The sequence below is a fragment of the Mus caroli genome, unplaced genomic scaffold, assembly GCF_978045245.1.
Source record: "Mus caroli unplaced genomic scaffold, Mus_caroli_1 scaffold_5, whole genome shotgun sequence".
Lineage (NCBI taxonomy): Eukaryota > Metazoa > Chordata > Mammalia > Rodentia > Muridae > Mus > Mus caroli.
The window spans coordinates 97,388,007-97,412,007 of NW_028227260.1; the positions used below are offsets into that span (position 1 = coordinate 97,388,007).

The following is a 24,001-nucleotide window of genomic DNA, read 5'->3' on the forward strand; positions in this document are numbered from 1 at the left end:
GAAGTCTGGGACACTCACAGTGTCCTTAAGCACTTGAATACCTCCCCAACAGTTGTAGACATAATCACTCTACTGTTCCATGATTCTCTGTGTCCTTGACAACCGGATGCGTCAGACACTCACTGTGACCCACAAGCTGGGCTGCCGTCAGAGAAGGGCAAACACATGCCTTGTGTCCCTGTCTCTCCCGGTTAAGTGGCTCTGTAGGACTCAAGGCTGACGTCTATTTGTGCATTGTTGTCTGACACCTCTTTTGACAACAGAGCTTATTCACAATGTCTTAATCCATTCTCTTTCACTATAATAGTATGTCCAAGGCAGAGTAATTAATGAAGGAAAGAAGTTTATTTACCTCATAGTTCTGGGAGCTGGAAGACCAAGATTGGTGGCTACATCTGGTGAGGACCTTACATTGCATCCTAACATAGCAGAAGAGCAAAAGGGCAAATGGGCACAGACCAGTAAGACAAAACACAAGGGCAGGCTCTCTTTGTAGCAGTCTGTTCTTGTGGCAACTAACCCAATCCCAGGACAAAGCGTTACACTGCCACAGTGGCAATTACCTTTCATCACAAGTTTCCATGGGGACAAGATTTATTCAAACCACTGAGCACAACTTCCTTACTGAAGTAATTCCTTTTATTCTACAGGGTCCATCCAAGTAAAGGTGGTTGCTATAGCTACAAGGTCTCTATAACTATGGGGCCTGCTATAGCAGTGCTTGCTATCATTGTAGTGGTACTCTCTATAGCAATGGCAGTCACTGTAATTACAGCCAAGGTCCCTAAAACTTAGGTAGTGTGTGAATAGGTGTGTATTCTGAAATCAATTACAGTTTAATATATACCATAGAAGGAAAATGTGGGCTGTCCTCAAACTCAGGGCTGGCCTCTTGCCTGAGCCTCATAGGAAACTTGACTGTATGCTAGATTTACATATATGTGTTCCTATACCCGCATATGCTACCCTTTTAAAAACCAATGTCTATTCAATAATATTTAGATTATTTTCTCTGTTATGTAGATTATTTTAAAATATAACAGTGACACTTGTTTTATCCTGTCTCCTATTTTGTGTAGTGGTTCCTCTAGCTTGTCAACTATACCTAGTGTTTTGAAAACCATCAGGCCAAATATGAAAAGCCACAGTTGTTTCTGTCAGATCAATTCCTGGCACTAAAATTGCTGAGCCACAAGATGTATACATCTTTAAAAATGTGACTCTAAGTGTCATTACCATGTGATTTCCCATTGAGGTGGCACCAGCCTCCATTTCCCCTGCTAGGAAGTAAGTAGGTATCCATTTTTCCCAATACTAACCTCAATCCAGCAAGCATTATAGTTTTGTAATCTTGGCAAATTCAATCAGAACAAGGCATTTGTCCTGGTCATATTTTCATTGCCTTGAATGTATGTGGTTTTAGAAAGTCAATATATATTGTGATCTCATGTTCATGTCCTTGACCCAGTTTATCTTCCTTGTTTTGAACAATTTATTTTATATTGGCGAGTCCTTTTCCATATATTACCAAACATTTTACTTAGTTATTTGCCAGTTGATGGACCACTGGACCAAAGATCATAATGAATGAAGTATGTTGCTATGAACATCTGTATACAAGTACATAGAAGAGTTTACACAGGCATAGTTTTTAACTGTCTTGAGTATGTCTGGGCATTGGCATCTGCTCAGCATCTGCTAGGGCCTCGGTGCTGGGTCAAGACGTGGTAGGGAGGATCAGTTGTAAGACAAGAGCAAACATGCTGGCTTGTGTCTCTCTTCCTCTTCTGATAAAACCCCAGAGGTCAGTCTGAGAGGTCCATCCCCATGACCTCATTTAATAATAATTATCTCCCAAAGGCCTCACTTTCAAATATCATTGACACAGGACTCTAAGGATTAAGTTTCCTGCACATGTGAATTCTGAGGAATACATCCAAACCATAGTGATCTAGAAGTAATATTGTTAGTACATGCCATAACTTTATGTTTCATGTTTTCAGGAGCTACCAAGCTTTTCCACAGAGGCTGGGCTATTCCATATCCCCTCTAGCAATGAGTGAGGGATCTAGTTTCTCCACATTCTTGTTAGACTCTTCCCTTCTTTTCCTTTCCTCCCCCTCCTAAGGTGTTGGGAGGCGTTGCCATTCTGACTTCATTTGCATTTGTCTGCTGATTAAGTTAGCCCTTTCTCACATACATATCTCAGGATCTCGTGAGTTACCGGTCCACCTTTGTCTCTTGCTTGTTTGTTTCCAGGCAGACCTTATGCTGTAGCCCACGCTGGCTTCTGGCTCTTTACTAGGTGCACATTGTACCCAGCAGAACTTTGACGTCATGGCTATACTGGCTCTCCCCATCTCACTCTTTGGTTTTGTTTTTGTCTCATCATGTAGCCAAGGCTGGTCTGGAACTCACAACTCTTCTGTTTTAGCCCACTCTGAGCAGGAATTTATGTGTGTGCTACCACATCCAATTCATTGCATTGCTACATAATGTTTTTTGATAGAATTCAGTGTCTGTCTCTTTCTCTGGCTCTCTTGTTCTCTCCCTCGCTTGCTCGCTCTTGCGCTCTTGCTTTTACTATTGAAGCTCTTACTTTAGATAGAATCTTTTTCTACTGTGCATTTCTGACTCTATAGTCATAGTTAAAATCCACCCAGTGCTCCTAAGATACTATAAATACTGTCCTGAAGTGTCTTACGGACATATGATTTTATCCATTTCATTTTTATTGGAAATTCAGGTTCATGGACTGTATTGAATTGTTTAATACAAGTTGATTCTGTCATTGTCCTGATATCCACTTTTGGACACTGCATTTTGTAGAATAGCTTGGTCCAGCCAATGCTGAGAGAAAAATGAGTGGAACTCAGAAGCCAAAGAAGGATGAAGGTCGTGATTTTGTTCTGAGTAATTGCAATGATAGACCCATGTAGCTCACTTTGGTTCAGGTTCATATGACTGGGTGGACAAAAGGATTTAAGCTGAGTAGTGTATGTGTGTGTGTGTGTGTGTGTGTGTGTGTGTGTGTGCACATATGTGGAAGCTAAATGTGAATGTTCAGTGTTTTTCTCCGTCACTTTCTACGATGTGTTTTTGAGACAGGGTCTCTCACTGAGCCTGCAGCTCGCTGATTTGGCTGGCTCTCCATACTGTATCTTAAGATGAAAGGAACAAAAATTGAATTACTAAGTCTAAACTTCAGAAAGCTAGTGACTTGAACACATCCACAAAGGGTGCCTGTCTAGATACTTAGCTTTACCCTTATCAGTGACCACTTCCAGAAAAGCAGAGGGGATTGGTGACAGGCTAGTACTGGTCACAACTTACTGCTGAAATGTCAGTGCTAGATGCTGGTGCCCAGCTAGGTGTGGCAAGGCAATACATGCTTGTAAGTTTCTCACTCTAGAGGCTGGCGCAGGAAGAGTTCGAGTTACATCCCCTGCCTCCAAACCAAACCAAACCAAACCAAACCAAACCAAAACTGCTGCTGTTCTTTTTATATTTTTATTTAATTGTTTAATTATCTATGTGTTTGGGTATTTTGTCTGTCTGTATGTCCGTAGACCACTTGTATGCTTGGTGCCCAGGAAGCTAGAAGAGATGTTGGATCCCCTGGAACTGGAGTGACATGATTGCAAACCAACTTGTGGGTGCTGAAAATTGAACTTAGGTCCTCTGAAAGAGTACCCAGTTCTCTTAAACTCCTCTTTCAGTAAATACTAAATTAGAGGTTTTTATAAAATGCTTAATTGGAAGATTCAGCTCCACATAGTAACATAACAGACTTCATTTTCTCTCTGAAGACTCTTCAAAAATAGATGATTGGGGGGGGGTAGTTTTAAGCTCATAGCAAAAATGATGAAAAGGACTGAGTTCTCACATCCCACTTGCTCATCCCCACACTGTACTCACTACAGGGGAATATTTCTATACTTCAAAACCTCGGCTCTTTGCTTCCCTCAGGGGAAGGGCACATCAGTGCTCGCGTCTTCCCACATTTTAGATGAGTCTCTCCTAAGAGAGCCCCGTCGAACCAATTCTGCCAGTGAGTGTTAGATACCAGGAAAAAGGATGGTATAAAGGCGATAAACTCAGGGCCAGTTAGCATGTTGGGGTAGGCCTCGCTGTTTCTCATGAAGTTTCTCTCCAGGAATTGGGGAATGGGTTGAGGAATGGCTGCTCTGGAGAAGTGTGTGTGTGTGTGTGTGTATGTGTGTGTGTGTGTGTGTGTATGTGTGTGTTAACCCTGTAGTTTTGCCATGTGGTGATAGTATGTCACCATAATTGGATAAAACATTCTGTCACAATGATCTCTCTCCTATGATCCTTAATAGGCAGGGCTAATGTCTTTCCTGCATCCATCTCCCCAACCTCTGTTAGCATTAACTGGTTTTGCTATGATGTATAAGAACTTTTTAAAGGTGGAAATATTAGCTATGGTTTTGCATGTTTGCATTTGTCTATGCTCCAACTCTTGTTTGGTAGAGATGTGTAGGAAGTGCTTGGTGTAATTTGCAGTCAGATTTAACTCCTTTTTGCTCATCTCTCAGATGAGAGCCTTGGCTCCCACCCTAAGCACAACTGCCCCTAGTGATAGGAAGAACTAAACCTGAAGCCAGAGCCTAGAGAATATTGTGTGTGACAAGGGTTCATTGTATTCATTTCAATAGGCTTTCTGGGAGTCCAAGCCTGCTGCTCTTGGGGTCATAGGGGTCATAGGAGCCATAGGGGTCATAGGGGTCATAGCAGACACTAAGTGCTTTTGTCCTTTCTCCAGGCGGTGGTGGTTATGGCAGCAACGATGACCCTGGATCTGGTGGGTATCTGTGGCCCAAAGTTTCTGTTGGAATAACAAGAAAAATAATGCTGGTCCCCCTGGTCTTAGAGCTGCTCTTCCTGCCCTTCCCAAAATGTTTCTATTAGTAATCTTTCTGTCACCATAAAGTACTAAAGCTATAGAATTTAAAAGAAGATAAAACTTAGGTTGTGTCTTAGTCAGGGTTTCTATTCCTGTATAAACATCATGACCAAGAAGCAAGTTGGGGAGGAAAGGGTTTATTCAGCTTACACTTCCACATTGCTGTTCATCACCAAAGGAAATGAGGACTGGAACTCAAGCAGGTCAGAAAGCAGGAGCTGATACAGAAGCCATGGAGGGATTTTCTTTACTAGCTTGCTTCCCCTGGCTTGCTCAGCCTGTTCTCTTATAGAACCCAAGACCTCCCCCTTGATCACTAATTGAGAAAATGCCTTACAGCTGGATCTCCTGGAGGCATTTCCCCAACTGAAGCTCCTCTCTCTCTGATAACTCCAGCCTGTGTCAAGTTGACACACAAAACCGGGCAGCACAGGTTGCTCTTGATTTTGGAAGTTCAGTGCATGGTTACTTGACCCTGCTGCCTTTGTGCCTGCGGAGAGGTGGGTCATCGTGGCCAACACTGAGGCTGCAAAGCCTGCTCACCTCAGTGGTTCCTAGAAATAAATATTGCTTATATAATAATCCCTGAAATCCATTCCAGTGCAATCGCATCCCTTGTTGAGGGTAGAGACCTCATGATCCAATTACTTCTTAAAGGCTCTACTGGTCTCTACTGCTGCATAAGGGGCAGTATTCAACTCCCAAGTTTTTTTTTTTTTTTGGGGGGGGGGGAGAGAATCGTTCACATCCAAACCACCATAGTTATCAATAATATCATGAGGCAAATAGCAGAGAGGAGTAGCCATTGAGTGGAAGTACCATGAAGATCTCAGCCGTGGGATAGGTGGCCCATGTCATTATGATGCTTTGGGTGGCATAGCTCTTCCACATGGACTTGATGGTTATAGACATCTAAGTCAGCATAACTTGGGGCTAACAGAACAGCAGAATCCTGGAGTTGGTGGCCTTGTCTCTTCAGTTCCATTCATTCTTCCATGTCCAGGCATATCGACAGAAACTGGCACCATTGCAGGTGTGGCCAGTGCCCTTGCTATGGCCCTGATTGGAGCTGTATCCAGCTATATCTCCTACCAGCAGAAGAAGTTTTGCTTCAGCATTCAGCGTAAGTACACATCTGAGCAGGGGAAGGGGCTCAGGCAAGTTCTCACCCCTTCCCCAGGCTACTCAACACCAGTAGGTTTCCTAGCAGGTACACTTTTACATCCTTAGGGGCAAATTTAGGACGAACTAAAGATGATCCTGTTCTGGAAGAGCACATGGGGTCATACTATGTGCTCCTGATTTTATAGGCATCCCAGCTAGAAGAGGCCATACTTCTGTTGGGACAAAGCTCAATGAGCACTGTGCTGTTTTATTTCCCTAGAATGGGAGGAATTCAGATAAATCCTGGAGGCCTCAGACCTCACCCAAGGGGATGTTGGGTCTTCAGAGGCCCAGTGCCACCAGCCCCCTTTACTGCCAACCAGAGTACTATGGTCTCCCAGAGTCTCTTTGACATGGCAGTGAGCATCTTTGGGCCCCTTATGATTCTGGCAGTGCCCCTTTCTGATCTTGATTTCTTGATATGTCAGTAGGTGGGTGTTCTCTGCTCCTCCTCCAGTCAGATCATTTAAACTGTATGAACTCATAAGTTATTTTAAGGAGTAGTGATGAAAGAGAAGTCATAGAGTGATTTTTCATTACTGCCATCTATGTGCTGGAATTCTAGAAAACAGATGGCTTTTCTCGTGGGCTGTAGCCACCAGTGGGACACCTGTGGGTAAATCAAATAGTTACTAAGAAGCCTATTGAGGCATTGTGGGAGCAAGCCTGTAAGGATGAATCTGTTGGTTCTAGTGCCACAGCACCAATATGGCATTGCTTCAGTGGAATGGCTTTAGTTCAGGGCTGACAAGTTTTACTTCCAGGGAAAGGACATGACTCAGCCATACTTGGCCTCTTGTAACCTTCCTCAGATTCTTTGCTTTTCTGGGAAGCCTAGGACCATTTTCTTCCGTTTCTTCATGTCCTGGCTATGAGCCTCTGCTCTTCGTGGCACCTGGACCTGAGACTCCCAGAAAATTAACCTGGATCCTGGCGTGCTTTGAGTGTAAGCATTACAACTGTGTCTTCATCTGACCATCTTATTGCCTTTTCCTTTTGCTCTTCTAGAATATTCTTCCTCAAGGATACTCACATGCACATAGTCTACAAGTTTGGTGGTAGGGTTGTTAGGAACAAGGAAATATTGGGGATGAAGTCTAGAATTTTCTTACCTCTGCCTGCTCCCCTCAACTATAAAGCAAAGAGACTTTCTAATTGATGAAAAATATGGCTGCCCCACCCACTGATGGCTTACATTGGGCCAAGAATGACCCTGGACCTGGAAGAATATTTTGAGGGAGACTCCTTTTGGACACATTGGTCAAAGGGCCCAGGTCGTACATGGTGTTGGGAGACAACTCTGTCTGTCACTCTCCTAGGCTGTGTTTGGAACCAGGAGATAAGAAGATAGTTATAGTTCCCATCTTCTCCAGCCCCATTCTTGGTGCCTTTGAAGACTGGGGAGTTTCTGTTCCAGATGCCTGGCAGCTCTTCTCCTGCCCTCTCCCCCAGCAGGCAGGTGGCCACTCTTGGGGCTGCAGTCTTTATATAATCTTATCAGGGAAGGGAATATGGTCCTGCTCTAAGGGTATTTGGGGAGAACAACTCTGCTTCCTGCTGGCTAGAGGGGGAAGCAGAAGGTTGGCTAAGTGTTCTCAAGATGGCCTTGTAAAAAGATAAAGAGATAACTTAAAAAGGTTACGCTGGAAATTAACTAGGAGAAACCTACTACTCTGTATGACTGATCGCAGTCACTAATGCCATTTAGTAAATACTTTTTGATAATGTTCAGCCAGTGTCCTGTGCAGCGATGCTCTTAGTGATGGGCATGCCTTCAGAACAGCTAGAAGCCTGGTTCTGTCTTCACATTGCTGAAAGGTTAGCTTGGCTGGAAGCAGTACCCCAGGGCCATTTGTGCCATGGTTTTCCCATTTTTGCTCTTCATATGTGGTTAGGGAAGTCAGTCTAGACTTGGGCCTTAATAATGAAAGGGTCGTGAGCCCTTCAGACCAAAGTCTCTCCGTTCCTCAGTTTGGGGGCCACCAGGCTATAACAGAAAGCTTCATTAGTGAGCACTCTTACCCGGTTCAGCTGGCCAAGGCTCTGTGGTTTCTAGGACAACTGAAATTTGTCTTCTGCGTCAGAATGCTGGCACACACCTGTAACCCTGGCATTAGTAAGGCTGAGGCAAGAGGTTTGCTGTGTGATGCCCATGGCAGTTTGTGCTACAGTGTGGGTTCCAAGCCAGCCTGGGCTATAATGTAAGGCTTTGTCTTACAAACAGGAACCTGTAGGACCACATTCCCTGCCGAGAGCCCATCTTCCGGCTTTCAGGAAATCCAGGTGTTCCTTGGCGTGTGACTACATTACTTTAATGCTGTCTCCAGCTTAAATTCTGAATAGTCAGTTTGAGATCCTTAATTAATGGTGTCAGCAAAGATCCTTCTCCTAAATAAGGTAACAGTTACAGATTAAATGAATGAGGTGACAGAGTGTCAATAAGGATGGGAAGCCTAGCAGAGCTTCAGTAGAGTCACAGGGTCACAGGAAGGAGGGAGACGGGGAGAGTCTGGCTACAGCCCTCATCCAGCCCACTTGCTTTGTTAGACATGACAGTTATGGCAGCTCACAAGTTGAACAAGCTGGCTAGGCAGGCTGAGTCACTTATACAGGGCTTGGAGCTTGGACTTTACTGTCTCTCCTAATCCGTGTCTGTCCTCCACACTAGAGGTCTGGGAGCCCTGCAGTGCCTACTCTCCATGAGTCACAAACATGCTTCCCTGTCCACTGGTAGGCCTTTCCCACCTCCCTGACTCTGTCTCTCTTATACTTTGCACCTTCTCCAGGGGGACCTGTTTAAAAATACCTGGACTTCCCCAGGTTCCCTGAACCTGGCCACAAGGTCACAGGCCCTGAACTGAGCGTGGCATTCCAAGCCCTAGCCATCTGGCTTCTCCAGAGTCATTTTCCTTTCCCATATTCCCATATTCCCATTTTCCTTTCCTCTGCCTTCTTCAGGGTACAGCCACTGCTGTTTCTTCTCTGCCTTGCTCCTCTCTCCTCTTATTGTTCAGGTCGCTGTGTCTTCTTTCAAGGAGCCTTCTCTCTGGCGTCTCCCAGCCATACTTCATTGTGCTGCCACAGCGCCCCCTGCTGACCTCGTTCCAGTCTGATTAGTCTGCAGTTTCCTTGTCTGACTAGACACCAAGCTCACACCTGTCTGGACTTCCATTCTGTACAGCAATGTGACTGCCACTTGCACTGTGCTGATCCACAATCAGGAAGGATCCCCAGGGTGTTCATGTGGGTGGTTAACTTTATAAGAAGCAGGGGTGTTTGCTTGTAATCTCCACAGTCAGACTGGCTTGCTGATCAGAGACAACTATGGCCTTCAGTGATTGGCAGTCAAGAAAGTCAGATGGAAAACCCCAAGGAGGTGACAGGTGGCTGCTAGGAGGACCTGCCATCTCACCTCTTTGGCCTCCAGCCTCTGCTGCTACCAAAGGGGTTTTCACTTTGGGAACACTCGGTTTCCCTGCCTGCCCTCAGTGCCAAGTGTCAGTGAATCTCACAAAATACTCGATAGGTTTGTTGCCTGGAACTAAATTCTTACTCCAGGCTTCTAAGCTTCCTGTCTTGCTTTCAGATGCAGCAGAAGGTCCAGGTAACAGTGTGCTTTAATTAACTCCTGTTTCTTGTGCTTTGGCCCTGGACCCCTCATTATCCCTCCCTGCTAGCTACATCTCCTCTCTCCCTGGTATCCACCAACTTGCCTGTGACCATATCATTTAGAGCTTTTTCTGATATATTGTGAGGGTGCCACATGCTATATCATCAACTCCCAGGTCCAGGATGGCTGGAGTTGTGGGTGTCCATAGGAGTGGGGAGGGGGACACTCAGATATCCATGGGTGAACACTTCCCAGAAGCATGGAAGGAAAAGGGCTATCTCCTGCTTACCAAGTAGGAATAAGGACCGTAGTCTGGAGGCCCAGAGCACATCTCCCAGCTCCTACCCATTAGCACTGGGGCTGTCACCTGGCTGGCTTTGCATGGTAGTTAACTCCCCCTGCTGGAGAATACCACCTACATTTTCACAGGCCCATTTGGCTTTCACCTTGAGCCCAACAGCTATCAGGTCAGGTAAAAGCCAGGAATATGATTTGATATTGATAACTTAGCATCAGAACCCATTTTCCCTAGAGGCCCTCGGTTATTCAGACAGAAGACACAGAAAACTGACTTTTAAGCAACAATTGGTGTGGGGCTATTCCGAGTCCTTGATTGATGGCCTTTGGCTGAGTGAAGGAGATACCTTATTGAATTGCTGCATAGCATTTGAGACTAGTGTGAGGGTGGGGGTGGGGAGAATTCAGATCACACACTAGACCAGAACAGCTGTTTGTGGACCCTGGGCCCTCTAAGTACAGATGTGGATAACAGTCAATCCTACAGCCTGGAGAAGTCAGTTGGCTTCCTTGTGTGTACAGATGCTCCTGGGAAGGCCATCTACTGGCATTTCCAGAGTGATCCCTGCACATCCACCTGCCCTTCCTACTGCTGCATCCATGAGTCACTCCCTCAGCTCTTGGCTCCCTCTCCACCTCTCTGGCCTCTGGGACTCAGGTGGTCCTATGGATGGTCCAGAGCCCAGTCGTCCTCTTTACAGATGGGGTGTTGGGCCTTTGATGCATGATGCTGTTTGCAAGGATGGTGACAGAGGTCCTGGGCAATGCACTCCTTAGTGGCCAGTCTTTATGAAGATGATGATGTTCTGGTGATCCAGAGCTGATCCTGGCAGCCTTTACTGTCCTAGAGGACACAGGGAGCGGTTCTCAGTCGGGAGGGCTCCTTCATGTCACAGAGGACACAGTGATCAGCTCTCAGTCGGGAGCGCTCCTTCATGTCATTGTGCTTCTTTAGCTTTGCCCTTGCTCTTTGCAGAGGGCCTCAATGCAGACTATGTGAAGGGGGAGAACCTGGAAGCTGTTGTGTGTGAGGAACCCCAAGGTAAGGACTTCTCAGTCACTGTCCCTGATGAAGGGTTTCAATTCAGTGTCCCCAGCACTGAATAGAATGAGTTAGGGTGGCCCAGAAGAATCTGCCTCTGGAATGTCCATCATAAAAACCTTCAGGGATCCAGGTCTGCCTGTACCCTGTGACTGATCAACTGTTTGTTGAGAATGGGGACACTTTGCCATTGTGATGACTTCTGGGAGCTTTTGCTGCTCAGCCTCAACTATCGAATCACCTGAATGTGAGCCTGAGATCCCTCAGCACGTTGCCAGCAGACCTACCTGCATCCTAGGCTTGTTCATCCAGGGCTGCGGGAAGTTTTGCTTCTAGACCTGTAGTCTGTTTTTAATTGTTGTCTGTTTTAGACAGGGTCTAAGGTAGCCAAGGTTGGCCTCCCACTCACTATTGTAGCTGTGGGTACCCTTGGATTCCTGATCCTCTGCTTCTGCCTCCCGAGTGCTGGGATTACAGGTGTGAGTCCACATCTATCTTTAGGCTTTTTATTAGAAAATGGCCAAAGACAAGAAGACAGTTAAAACCTAGATGTTCTGTTACCTCCTCTCTGGTCATTGAGCACTTTTGAGGTTCAAGGAGTAACAGAAATTAGAGGCTGCATATGGTAAGGCCAAATGAGAGGGAGACATACCTGTGACCCAGGAACGCTGATGGAGAGGCAGGGAGGTAGGCTTGCTCCCCTTCAGACAAGGACATGAGAAGAGACCACAGCTACAGGACAACAGCTGTGGAGCCTGGGTGCTGAGGAAGGTTCTGGCTCTACCTGTTCCATAATGGAGAACGAGGTCTCCAGGTCAGTGCTTATAGAAGTTATCTGGTAGTGCAGGTCCAAATGCATGGAAATGATCCTAAATGCAAATGTAGAGGTTTGGAATCTAAAGGAGGATAGATAGTCTGTCACAATTTTAACACTGGAACCAACACTGAGTGAATACCCAAGGAATGTACTATTGGGACTGTTTTAATCCAGTAATGTAGAAGTCTCAACAGAAGCATGTCCATTCTGTGATAGAGAATGGAGGCAGAGCTCTTTTGTGCAGCCTGCCAGGCCTTTGCTTCCCTTGGCCTACCCTGGACTTTGTACGCAGGGCCCATGGCAGTCCTACAGAGGACAGTGAGGAGGCCTGGGATGTGCTGAACTGCTCACACAGCATAGATCTAAAGTTCTAACAGGACTTGGGAAGAGTAGAGGTGAAACCCTCCTAACACATGTCTTCTCTTCCTAGTGACATACTCAAAACAAGAAACGCAGTCTGCAGAACCCCCACCACCTGAGCCACCCCGGATTTGAGGCAGGTGCATCTGAAGGAAGCCACCGCTTGTGACCCAGCTCCAGATTTCATTTGCCAATCCTTTCCCCAAGTTTCTTCCCATGCCACTGGCTGCTTATTGTATTGAGTTTTCTGGACAAGCCTTAGGTGTTCATGAGTGTGGTTTCTGTGCCCTGTCCTGCAGACTACGGTGACTGCTCTGCCATGGGTCCTCTAAAGAGACTTGGTGCTGAGACTTGAGACCCAGATTCAGCAGATTACTAGCACCAGCATTGAAAGTTTCTGGGTGATAGAGACAGCTGGATTCAGCCTTAGCATGGGAAAAGGAGGATGCCCAAGGTGGGGGTGGACCAGAGGATGGTTGGGGCAGCACTGCAGCACATTTCTGCTTAAGCAGGCTCTAGGTACTATGAAATCCGTTACCTACATGCTACAGTGGGTTGTTGTGCTGCTGACCACTGAGAGCTGTGAGGAGCATGCTCAACGGGCATCTGGTGCATATGGAACCCATTTTAAGACAAATCAGACAGCACCAAGCTGCAACACACATACATGTGTACACACACACACCCTACATGTGTGCGCACACACACATAACACCTAGGCACTTTTAAAAAATTGATTGTTCTTCCCAACTTCATGTTTCATATTGTTCAGCTTCCAGAGAGCTTGTCCAGGTGAAGGCTCTTCAGTGATTTTAGTGCAAACATGGTCTCACAATAGTCTTACCCCAAGATTAGGAATAAGGAGCATGTGGGAGCTGTGACTTGCGGTTTGATTCCCATCAGATTGTGTAGGGATCTCCGGCTGGCCTGGTAACAGGTCTTGGAAGTCACCTACAAATGAACTTTCTCCCAGGTCAGGGTGGGTGTTTACACTACCCTGTACATGATCTTATTTAAGTAACAAGAGCTACAGATCCTGAGAATGAACGTGGAAACCAGAAGCATGCTTGTTGTTTTATTAGAAGAGGATGGGAAAAGGGGAAGGTAGGGGAAGGGATACTAGCTTAGCTGCCTTTGTAGTTGTGTAGCTGTCCTCCATGTCTGCTCTGAAAATGGCTCTGACCATGTTCATAGTGGTAAATACAGGAAACCAAGGGCCAGGGCCAGAGCTGACTGCTACCCCTAGTTTGGGCTGGATCTGCCTGCTTCCTGGATTGTTTCTTTGGCTCCAGTGAGCTTGACAGTGAACCCTGCAGGTGAAAGCTAAGCTAGTTTCCACCCCATATAAACTAATAGTTTGCCACGTCAAAAGGCACTTCTGAAAGCAGTGTGTGTCACTGTGAAGGCAAGATCTACAGCTCCTCTGGATGACATGATTGGCCCCATATATCCCATAAGCTGTGAATTGGCTCCTTCACCTCTGCTGAGCTGGGAAGAGGCAACACTCACCTTAAGAAACTCCCTAACTCTTGTGCTGTCTAATGCATGCCTTGAGTGTGTTTGTTGTTTAAAGACTATTCTTGGTGGAGGGCTGCTGGTGGTGTCATGTTTCCAGGCAGCCTGAACACCAACTCCTACTGTATACCTGTGGGCGATGGGATGCCCCCTTTGCTTGGCCTTTGGTCCCAGACAGTCCAGGTCTGAGGATCCAATAGGGAAACTGGAGCACTGGGAAAATGACACTAAGATGGAAAAAAAAAAAAAAGCTCATGGCCTCAGGAAGCCTGCCTTATTCTTCAGGAAGTTAATAATCCAAGGAGGCATCACTTGCAAGATGTGTCAGTTTCTAGAACCCCTTAACTTGCTGGTCGGATTGCTGTCAACATTGTCAGGATTGTGCCTTACCGACACCAAGGACAACAGGATATGATGGTGCCACCATTTGGCCAGTGCTGGGCTATAGGTGACTTAAAGGAAGGATTTTAGTATTTCTGGTCTGTTGACATGTAGCTAGGGTAATCTCAGGAGGGTTGTCTACCTTTATGCTGAGGCCTGTCTGATGGCAAAGCCCTCAAACCCTACGGCCATGATGTAAAATAAATGCCCTCTTGTTAAACTGTTTTCTCAATAGCACTGGTTCCAGTGAAAAAGAGCTCTAATTTGCTCTCCCTTAGCTACCTCGGTGCCTTTTGCATAAAGCCCTTCTGCATAAAACCCATCACTCAGCCCGCAGGCGCTAGCTAAGTGGCTGGACAGGCCTGGGCGGGCCATCGGCCTCCTGTTCATACAGTTTCATCCCAGGGGCCGGGCTCCTCCTTCCCACTGGCATTTTATACTTGGTGGGGCATTGTGGCCTGCAGAAGGCTTGGGACTGGTCCTGTAACTGTGTCCCCCCTGAAGGTTGAGTTGGCCAACTTGGGTTAGTCCCAGGTGACAGAAGGGAGAAACCAAATGAAGCAGAAGAGCCAATTGCCAAGATCAGATCTCGATCAGTGAAACTTGACAGGAAGAACTTTAGAAATGCTCAACATTCTCAAGTGGCTTGATGTAGGGGCTCCTACCCTGGTGTAGGGCAGGCCCACTGCCTCAGCCACTTGGGTTGTGGTTAGTACCAGTTCTCTGAGGAAGACATGTTGGAGACTGCCAGAATCCCTGTACATCGTTTTACGTGCTTGTGTCCAAGTGTGAATTGTAAATGGTCTAGTGTTTGCATTAAACAAAGTGGACTCTTAACAGCTCCTTATGTCCTGGTGTGATCTGTCTTTTCCTACTATCTTTGTGATATAGTACTGACCTCATTCCCCTTCTCCCCAGCTAAAGGTGTGGCTTGGGCAGGTTAGCATTTTTTCCATCATTCCTTCCACCAAGTGCCCGATCCCAGGCTTCTGCTGGTGGGCCTCCATAGTACAGGAACTGCCGCAGGACATGTCTGGTATACTCGGATGAGGAGATGGAGGTTGGAGCAGAGCCTTCTTGCCACAGCATCAAGTCCTTTAGTAGGATCAGCACTGGCTCCACTAACCAGCTTTAGAATATACTGCTCAATCCTAAAAAGTGATCCAGTAATGAGTGTGCTTTCTACTGTGGGGGCACTACTATGGAAGGAATACTGGGAGACAGTCCAACCCTCTTAGACCTAATATCGGGCTTTCTTGCTAACACAGCCCTGATTCACATGAAGACGATGAGCAATGTCAGGCCCTTAAAGAATGCTTATACACAGGAGGTGGTGTAATTTCACACTAACTTTTAGAACCTTGAAAAAGTCCACAGTCCCACAGAGCTAGCAAGGACTTATACATTTGTATAAGAAAGACCCACTGCCTCTTGTTACTCTGGGCCTTTCTCTGTCTTCAACATTTCTTCAAGGTTATGAACAAGGGGACTTGCAGATTTGAAAATCAGATCACCTACCTGTTCCAGCCCACTCAAGACTCACAACAAATTACTGACAACTTAGTAAGTTAATCAACTACTATTGGGCACTTTACAAATATTAACTGTGGCAGGTACAGGGTAAGCATTTAACACATGGTACTTTCTTAGTACTCATTTTCCTCAGGGGTGAAAAACTACTGAAATGGTGAAAACACAGAGACAACAGAGACCAGGGAGCAAACATATTATCATTTTAATTACATGTTGGAATACAGTGCTTCAGATGAGGCAAAGACAGTATTGTACTTGTTTAAAAACCTGAACCGTAAAGGGTTTACATTATAGTACTTAAATAAAACATACATGAAAGAATTGTTTAGATAAGAAAACTATACTTCAAGTTGTTTTAGAAACAGTTCTGTGCTAGAAACATACAAAGGGAAAGACTCTGTTGTGCTTCTTTAAAATCCAGTGGACATTTTTTAGGGGTGCTGCAGGCATGGCAGCTGGGAGGCCATGGCTTGAGCCGGAGCCAGAGCCGCAGTTTACCAGCCATCTGTACCAGGCTGGCTGACCTCAACAAGCAGCCGTCCCCATGGCTTCTCTGGTTCTGTCAAAACATTATCAACTCCACTCTGTCTTCAATAGTTCAAGTGTTGCTGGGAAATTACACAGTATTTCTAGGGAAAAATTGGTAAATGTCCCCACTTTTAAAAAGTATATGAAGAAAAAATATTATAGTTCATGTTATTTTCTTTTTGGTATTGATTTTGAGACAGGGCTCCACAATATAGGCCAGCTGTCCCGGAACTTGATCTGTAGCCAAAGCTGACCCTGAACTCACAGCTTCTCCTACCTCAGATATGGCAGTTTATCCATCTACAAATAAGATGATGAACATCTACAAATATCTATGATGAACACAAATCAAAAGCTAATATCACTTAAACTGTAGTTTAGAAACAAATCCCCCAGATGATAAAAATGGAGAATTGATCATAACTTATGAAACTTCCTTGAATAAATGTCTCTGGTTATTTTATGGTTGGGTAGTTTTCTGTAAGTTGAAAAATCATCTAGTTTCTATGTATTTGGCTGTAAAAACTCTTTTAAGAACACTTTTGAAAACCGAGGTTAATGTGTAGGACTGCACAGCATCCAGTGGTTTGACACTGACAAGAGGAAGATGTGAGCCATCTGTCCTCAGGGGCTGACTTGGTCAGCCTCAAACACATCTCCAACTCTGAAGGGCCTGGTGACACACAGAAATGGACATGGTGGTGGTGGTGGCTATGCTGGCACTGCACACATCGAAGCTGATGGGAGATTCATTCCTAGAAGGACTGGTTGAGTATCAGAGCCCAAAGCTGTTAACTGTGGAAAGAGGCCTGCCAAGCCAGGGCTGGCTCCAAGAGGGGAAAAGCAAGGAAGAGCATGTTATGATTTCAGACCCATAGAAATAAACCCACAACAGCAGAATAAAATCCATGAAGTACATCTTTATCAATTTTTGTAAAATAGGGAATACAAAACTAATTAATTCTCCACTTAAATAAATGCTAAATTAATGTAGTAAAATTAGCTCATCTGAAGTATACAGTTCAGTGCAATCACTGATATTTAATTTCATGAGTATTTTAGCCACTGGTTGCCTTAAAGTATGGCCAGGCAGCCATGTAAATCAACTGAGAAGAGATCATGGTAAATGAAAGCAAGCTGTCCAGGTGTCTAACAGGTGAAAGACGACTTGATTTGACATAGATGCTGGGCGTCTTAACAGGTGGTAGGATGCCAAAGCAATTTTCAAGACTTGCTCCTTTAGAGAGCTGTCATAGAGGGAGGCCAACAAATGCAGAGTTGCTGCCTGAGCCCTCAGTTTACCTGCGACAAGGCCAGAGGACTGAACATTCATAGTTTGCTGCATCCTGAGGGAACCTGCTGCTACCACCAATGAATGAATGGGCTGTGCCATCTCAAAAGACAAGTACCAGAGTTTGAGGACAATACTACATTGCCACTGAGATGACACACCTTGAATCTCAATTCAAATGTGCTACACAAAAGGCAGCATGGACTCCATTGGGAAAGAGTTTCTCATACAGCACAGTTTAGCAGATGATTCCTCAGGCTATTCTAAACATAAAAAAGGACATAGGAAAATAAAGGCATGTTTCTCTTTAAAAAATACCTTATATGTACATAGCAGTACATATTGTACCAGTTGTACAGGACTTCTTGTATGAAGATAACTGATAACTGTAGAACAGGTGGCAATGGTTCATTTGCCACACTAACATTTCATTTAAAACAGTTTTTAAATTGTGCCAAAAGGCTGTGAGGAGCCACATGGCTGGTGATGTGTTCTATAAGTAAACGAGTTGTTCATAACAAAGGATGTAACTTGGAAAGAAGTGGTGTAAGATTCTCTTAAGTTAAAATATCGCACTGCATTCAATCTAGTTTCTCCCAAGCTACCTGTACAAGACACAGGTGGTTCACAGGGTGAGGCTGCTCGCAAAAGGGTCACAGGCTGTTCACACAAAAGAAGTACTTGTTAATAATAGGAGCTTTCACCACCCACAAATGGTCCCTGGGCTGAGTCCTAAGAGCTAAGATGACAAGCTAGAACCATAACATCAATGGCCAGGTCCCCGAGCTGCTGGAAGACAGTAGAGCAGCCGGATGGCCCGGGGCACTGGCTTTGTTCATCAGACTGAGGTGTGTACAGGAGTAGCTGAGTGGGTAGGTGAGGAGCCCCTCTCAGAGGAAGATGAGATGGTCCGTGTGGCCATCTCCCGCTGCAAGTCCTCCACACGCTTCTGCAGCTCAGCCTTGATAGCCAACAGTTCCTTGAGATTCTGATGAATTGGCATCTGGCAGTGAACAGAGACAAGGGTGTTAGTTTACTCTTGTTGGAGTCCTGTTTGTTCTAAATACAGCATTTCAGTACTTAGGTTCATAGCTTAATGGTTTTTCACTGGCCAGATTCCTATGTACCCAGGCTCATAGACTGCTGACCAATCTATCACCAAGTATACAAAGATTGTCTTATAAGGTCAGGGTTTCTTTTATTGTGATATTACACCAGGACCAAAGGCAGCTTAAGGTGGAAAGAGCTTATTTCAACTTACAACTCTCAGGTCACAATCACTGAGGGAGATCAGGGCAGGAACTCCGAGCAGGAACCTGGATGTAGGAGCTGAGGAAGAGGCCATGGAGGAGTGCTGCTCACTGTCTTGCTCCTCATGACTTGCCAGCCTACTTACTTATAGTACCCCGCACCATCAGCCCAGGGGTGACACTGCCTTCCCACATCAGTCATCAATCAAAAAAATATGACACAAGCCAATTTTATGGAGGCATTTTCTCAACTGAGTTTTCCTCTTCCCAGATAACTCTAGCCTGTGTCATGCTAACGTAAAACTAACCCACATAAGTGATTCATTTTGTTTCCACAGGTTAGGAGTTTTTGATAGCTACCCAGGCTGTCGTAAAGTTCCTAGGGACAAGGTAGGCATGGAAAGGCATTGGGGAAGACAGGTCACCCTTACCCTCCACTCTCTTAGCTCCCAGGAAGGAGCAAACAGGTTCAGGTATAGCCATAATCCAACTAAGGCTGCCATGTGCAGATTCCGAGCCAGACGGGGTTTGGAGTTGTTAGAAATGCACGTAACTTCTTCCCAGACTAAGTAGTGGTCATGAGACCCCTGCTCCATTATCCCTGTACTTGTGCGTTTTTATAAATAGCTCCAGTGACTGCAAACACTTGTGTTAAGTCAGCACTTTCTTCCCCATAGAGCTCTGTGTTTTCATCAACTGGAATAGGAACTGGCAGAAAGCCCTCAGAGGGCAATGCCAGGGCACAGGTGCCCTAGAGACCAGCCCTTTGCTTTCCACTTAGCACTTCTTCATTGCTTCACCCTGATTGTCTTTTAGACCCCCTGATGGTAGTATGGGAGCACAACAAAGAGATGGGAAGGTCCTAGTATTTATGTTCATCATACCCAGCTTTCTAAGACAGCAGATTTCCTCAGCACCTACTAGGAGCCCAGAGATCCAAGACCCAGATTTTCCCTTATAGATTTTCAGACTGGGGGTAATGCTGAGCAGCAAAGAAGGGACAAAGGAGACATGGGCAGGTCTGGGGAGCCTTGTTCCCATTCATTGTATTCACGGCAGCTATTGGACTGGCCTAAGCCTCAGGATGCCAGTATGGCTCACCACACAACACACCTCAGTGGCTACTTCCTCAGGACTAATAGTAATATCCTCTAAGCCGCAGTCTGCCTCTCTAGCCCACCTATCACCAGGTCCTGCTTCTATAGAAGGAAACGCATGAAACTAGAGTGAAGCCTGAGTGTTGTTGCTCATTAGCAATCTTAGTGGGATGAGAGAGACCTAACAAGACTGACAGGAGGAGAAAGATGGAGCAAAGGCAGCCAGGTGCCTCCAACACAACAGAAAGGCAAAAAAAAAAAAAAAAAATGCTCCATTTGGCAGGCTGCAGGAAAAGAGAGACAGAAATGCCATAATTACATAGCAAAGGCTGGCTCTTGAGACCACTGTGCACTAGGAAAATGCTCCAGTAATCCTTTAGGAGTTCTCTTGTTATTTGCCACACCCACGGGATCATGCAGCTCAGTAGCCGGTGGTAATACATACTTTGCGATCAAGCCTTCATCAGTAACCCATATGTGAGCTGCGAAACACTACGTAGGGTCTGAGACTCATGGCTGCTTAGGGAACTGATATCACCTTACATCTTCATGGAGCTTTTTGTTTATTTTCTCACATTTCAGTTTTAAGTATGCAAAGGCATGCCTGAAGGTCTAGAAAACTCTGAGGCTAAGTTATGTTAAAGAAAATGCGCAGGAAAAAGCCAGCTTCCGGGCAGTGGTGGCACAAGCCTTTAATCCCAGCACTTGGGAGGCAGAGGCAGAGGCAGAGGCAGAGGCAGAGGCAGAGGCAGATGGATTTCTGAGTTCGAGGCCAGCCTGGTCTACAAAGTGAGTTCCAGGACAGCCAGGGCTACACAGAGAAACCCTGTCTCGACCGCCCCCCCAAAAAAAAAGGGCCAGTCATGTCTGCCCCAGGGCACTCACACATAGTATGAGGTACTAAGAGAATGCCACACCCATTCTTTGATGGATGCTGACATGGAAGTCCGCAGTGGCCTGCTGGCCTGCCTTTCTTCCCCACACTCTTTTCCTACCATTTTCTCTCTACACTACCTACCTGCATATTCCCCAACCACAGCCTTGAGTGCAGCTACCCTCTCAGCATTGGAATGCTGTCAGTGGAGGTACACATAGCCATCCCTGTCATACAAATGTCCACCTGCCCTTCTAGAAGTTTCTGTCACCAAGGTTCTGCCTGCCTCCCAAAACACAGTGTGCTCAGCACACTTAGAAGCTGTTTGATATGTGGTTACTGTATTTAGAGGGAAAACTTGTGGCTTGTAGACAGCTTTCTCAGATTTCCCTTTTGTGTGGCACTGTATAGGGACAACACGGAATGCTGCCTTCCCTATCTGCCATTTGCCTAGAACGACACCATGGTGCTTGCTGGGTACTACTTGGTACAGATCATGCTTACATGGCCCTGTGAAGGCTCAGTGAGGCTCAGGACCTTGTCCTAGATCTGGCGGTAAATCAGTGATAAGAATGGAATTTGACCCTGGCCAGGGCCATTCTATGACATGTAGCAGGCAGCGAGGTGCTGGGTTCTGACATTCTCTTTTCCTCTTCATGGGTAATAGCTATGATATGGCTGCTGACTGCCCTCACCATACTGAACCTGCTTTGCTTACCTGTAGAGGAAACTGTCTGCATTTAAAGACAAACTCTCTTGCAGGCTATAGGTTTTATGAATGACTTTGTTTCCTACTCCCACCCCCCTATTCCCAGGAGTACACAGTGAAGATGTGTCACTAAGGACTAGCAGAAGGAATCCATATAGCCATGAGGATACTTTTTACCTAGCTTCACCACACTTCAAGTTTGCAACATGCTGAGCACAGAATATGGGCAGAGGGCAACTCCTGCAGTGTCTGAGAAGCCACTCAGTCCCCAGTGGGCGTGCCGGCTGGGGCCCACAGCTGAGCCTAAGAGTGAGAGTACTCTCTAGGTGAGGGAGGGTTAGTAAAGCAATGGTACCGCCTGGACCTCCATCCTGGCCAATAAAAAGGAGAAGGAACATTTGAACTTTACCCTAGCCAGTGCAGCTTAGGAAACAAGTGGAGGTTGTGAAGACACCAGGTAAAAGGGATAGAGGAGGAAGAGGAGGAGGAGGAGGAGATGTTTATGTTCTAGGCTAATGGAATCAGTGCTATTAAAGAATGACCTAGCAACATGCTCCTGCTGGCCACTCTTTAAAGCTTCAGAATATTAAACTCTGCCTGTCACCTCTCTAGCCCTATGTGGAAGAGCTTGGCTGATGGGGTCAAGGCGCCCTAGCTAGCAGTACTTGATGTGCAGAATGAAGTCAGTCACTGAACCCAGCAGCCAGGAGGCAGGAGACCTGCTTGACTGGTCTCTGTTGTGCACTGTGCCTTCTCCCCCACCCCCCAAAAAAATCTTACTTTACTGTGAAATAATGCAGCAGCTTGGGGAGAATTTTACTCCTCCTTCAAGCTGTATCTGCTTTACAACTTATCACATACCCTCTTTCTATTACATTATAAATGAACTTGGGTGCACTTTTCACAGGCCTTTACTACCTCCATATATATACTAGCAGAGGGAGGTACTGTGCAAGCCAAATATCTCCCAACAACTTAGAAGATTGATAACCAAACACAGCAAGAGGTACTTCCTACCATTTCACCAGTAGAAGAAAGACATATAAGAGTTTAAACTCTAACTCAGTAAATGGTATGGAGTTGGTATGTGGAAGGAACTTTCTGAAATAGGAACACAAAACATGGAGCCTTGACTTCTAGCAGCAATATACCTTCAGTAAGTCAATATCTACTATGAATACATTTTATAACACCATCTTCACTTGGAAAGAAAGGCATACCCTTATGAAAACAAGAAAATCAAAAATTACCTGTGGTCTCATCCGTGGATTCCACCGTACATAATAATTTACCCACAATTCCAAGTGACTCATACTAGCAACAGGATATAACACATGGTTCTCATAATTCACAAAGAAGGGATTTGAGAATTCATCTAGTTGGCTATTGATATAAGACCATAAAGATATAGTATTTGTATATACATCCTAAAAAATAAAAACATTACATTGAATTAAGTTCTCCACAGCCTCAAGGATTAATTTTTTTCATACAAATATAGATTTTAGATAATGAACTGAATTCAAACACTGAAAAATCTAGGCACATTTACTAAGCCCCACCCCTCTAGCTATACACAGTCTCATGCTGGAGATGATATGTGTGCTGTACCAGGAAAGAGTACTAAAGTTAGGCAACATCTGGAAACTGTATCTATACAGTATAAGCAGGCTCATCAATAACAAATATATACTTTTTGAGGATTTGAGTCCATTGATATTGAGGGATATTAATGACCAATAACTGTTAATTCCTGTTAGTTTTATGTTGGTGGTGAGAAAGAGAGAGAGAGAGAGAGAGAGAGAGAGAGAGAGAGAGAGAGAGAGAGAGAGAGAAAGAAATATTGCTTAACCATAAAAAAGAACCTTGAAACTGTTACACTAGGTAAAGCAGACCACTCACAAACATCCACCTATTATATGAGTCCATTATAGGAAATGCCCAGAATAGGCAGACTGGTGATTTCTAGGTACCATGAAAATGGGAGTAACTGGTAATATGGAGATTCCCAAAGGGGTGGCTAAAATACTCATGAAATTAAATATCAGTGATTGCACTGAACTGTATACTTCAGATGAGTTAATTTTACTATGTTAATTTAGCATTTATTTAAGTGGAGAATTAATTAGTTTTGTATTCCCTATTTTACAAAAATTGATAAAGATGCAGTTCATGGATTTTATTCTGCTGTTGTGGGTTTATTTTGTTTTCCTTTAAACATCTTTATCGAGATTCAATTCACATGCCATTATATTTACTATATTTCCTCCCTTTGAAATTAAAAAGTTAGCAGAGGGCTAGAAAAATGGCTCAGCTATTAAACACACTTGCCACTCTTACAGAAGACTGGAGTGTGATTCCCTGGATCTACATGGTGGCTCATCCTTTCTAGAATCCCAGCTCTAGGAGATATGGTGTTCTTTTTTAGCTCCCTTAGGTACCATATTTGTTCATAGAAAATAAAAATAAATTAAAATCTTTTAAAAAAAGTGAATAAAGTTTCATCAAACAGAGGTATGGAAGTGTGAATTTTGTCATACACCTTGGAAAGCTGTGATCTTGTTAGGTTCCTGACTCTACAAGTAAGAGGCTTATATTAAACAGCTATG

General features: G+C 45.0%; 2 protein-coding genes across 9 annotated transcripts in view; one reads left to right on the forward strand and one right to left on the reverse strand.

Moving 5' to 3' along the window:
- Window positions 1-14,947, forward strand: part of Cd99l2 (CD99 molecule like 2) — a 74,645-nt gene extending 59,698 nt beyond the window's left edge. For both annotated transcript variants that reach the window (XM_021153588.2, XM_021153589.2), the window contains 4 exons: window positions 4,784-4,822; window positions 5,928-6,047; window positions 10,972-11,037; window positions 12,285-14,947. In XM_021153588.2, coding sequence (XP_021009247.1) covers window positions 4,784-4,822; window positions 5,928-6,047; window positions 10,972-11,037; window positions 12,285-12,349 — 290 coding nt within the window. In that variant the 3' untranslated portion in view covers window positions 12,350-14,947. The remainder of the gene's footprint in view (window positions 1-4,783; window positions 4,823-5,927; window positions 6,048-10,971; window positions 11,038-12,284) is intronic.
- A 727-nt stretch (window positions 14,948-15,674) lies between these two features.
- Window positions 15,675-24,001, reverse strand: part of Mtmr1 (myotubularin related protein 1) — a 59,740-nt gene continuing 51,413 nt past the window's right edge. For all 7 annotated transcript variants that reach the window (XM_021153229.2, XM_021153227.2, XM_021153228.2 and 4 more), the window contains 2 exons: window positions 22,643-22,819; window positions 15,675-18,465 (listed from right to left, as the gene is read on the reverse strand). In XM_021153229.2, the coding sequence (XP_021008888.1) occupies window positions 18,301-18,465; window positions 22,643-22,819 (342 nt within the window). In that variant the 3' untranslated portion in view covers window positions 15,675-18,300. The remainder of the gene's footprint in view (window positions 18,466-22,642; window positions 22,820-24,001) is intronic.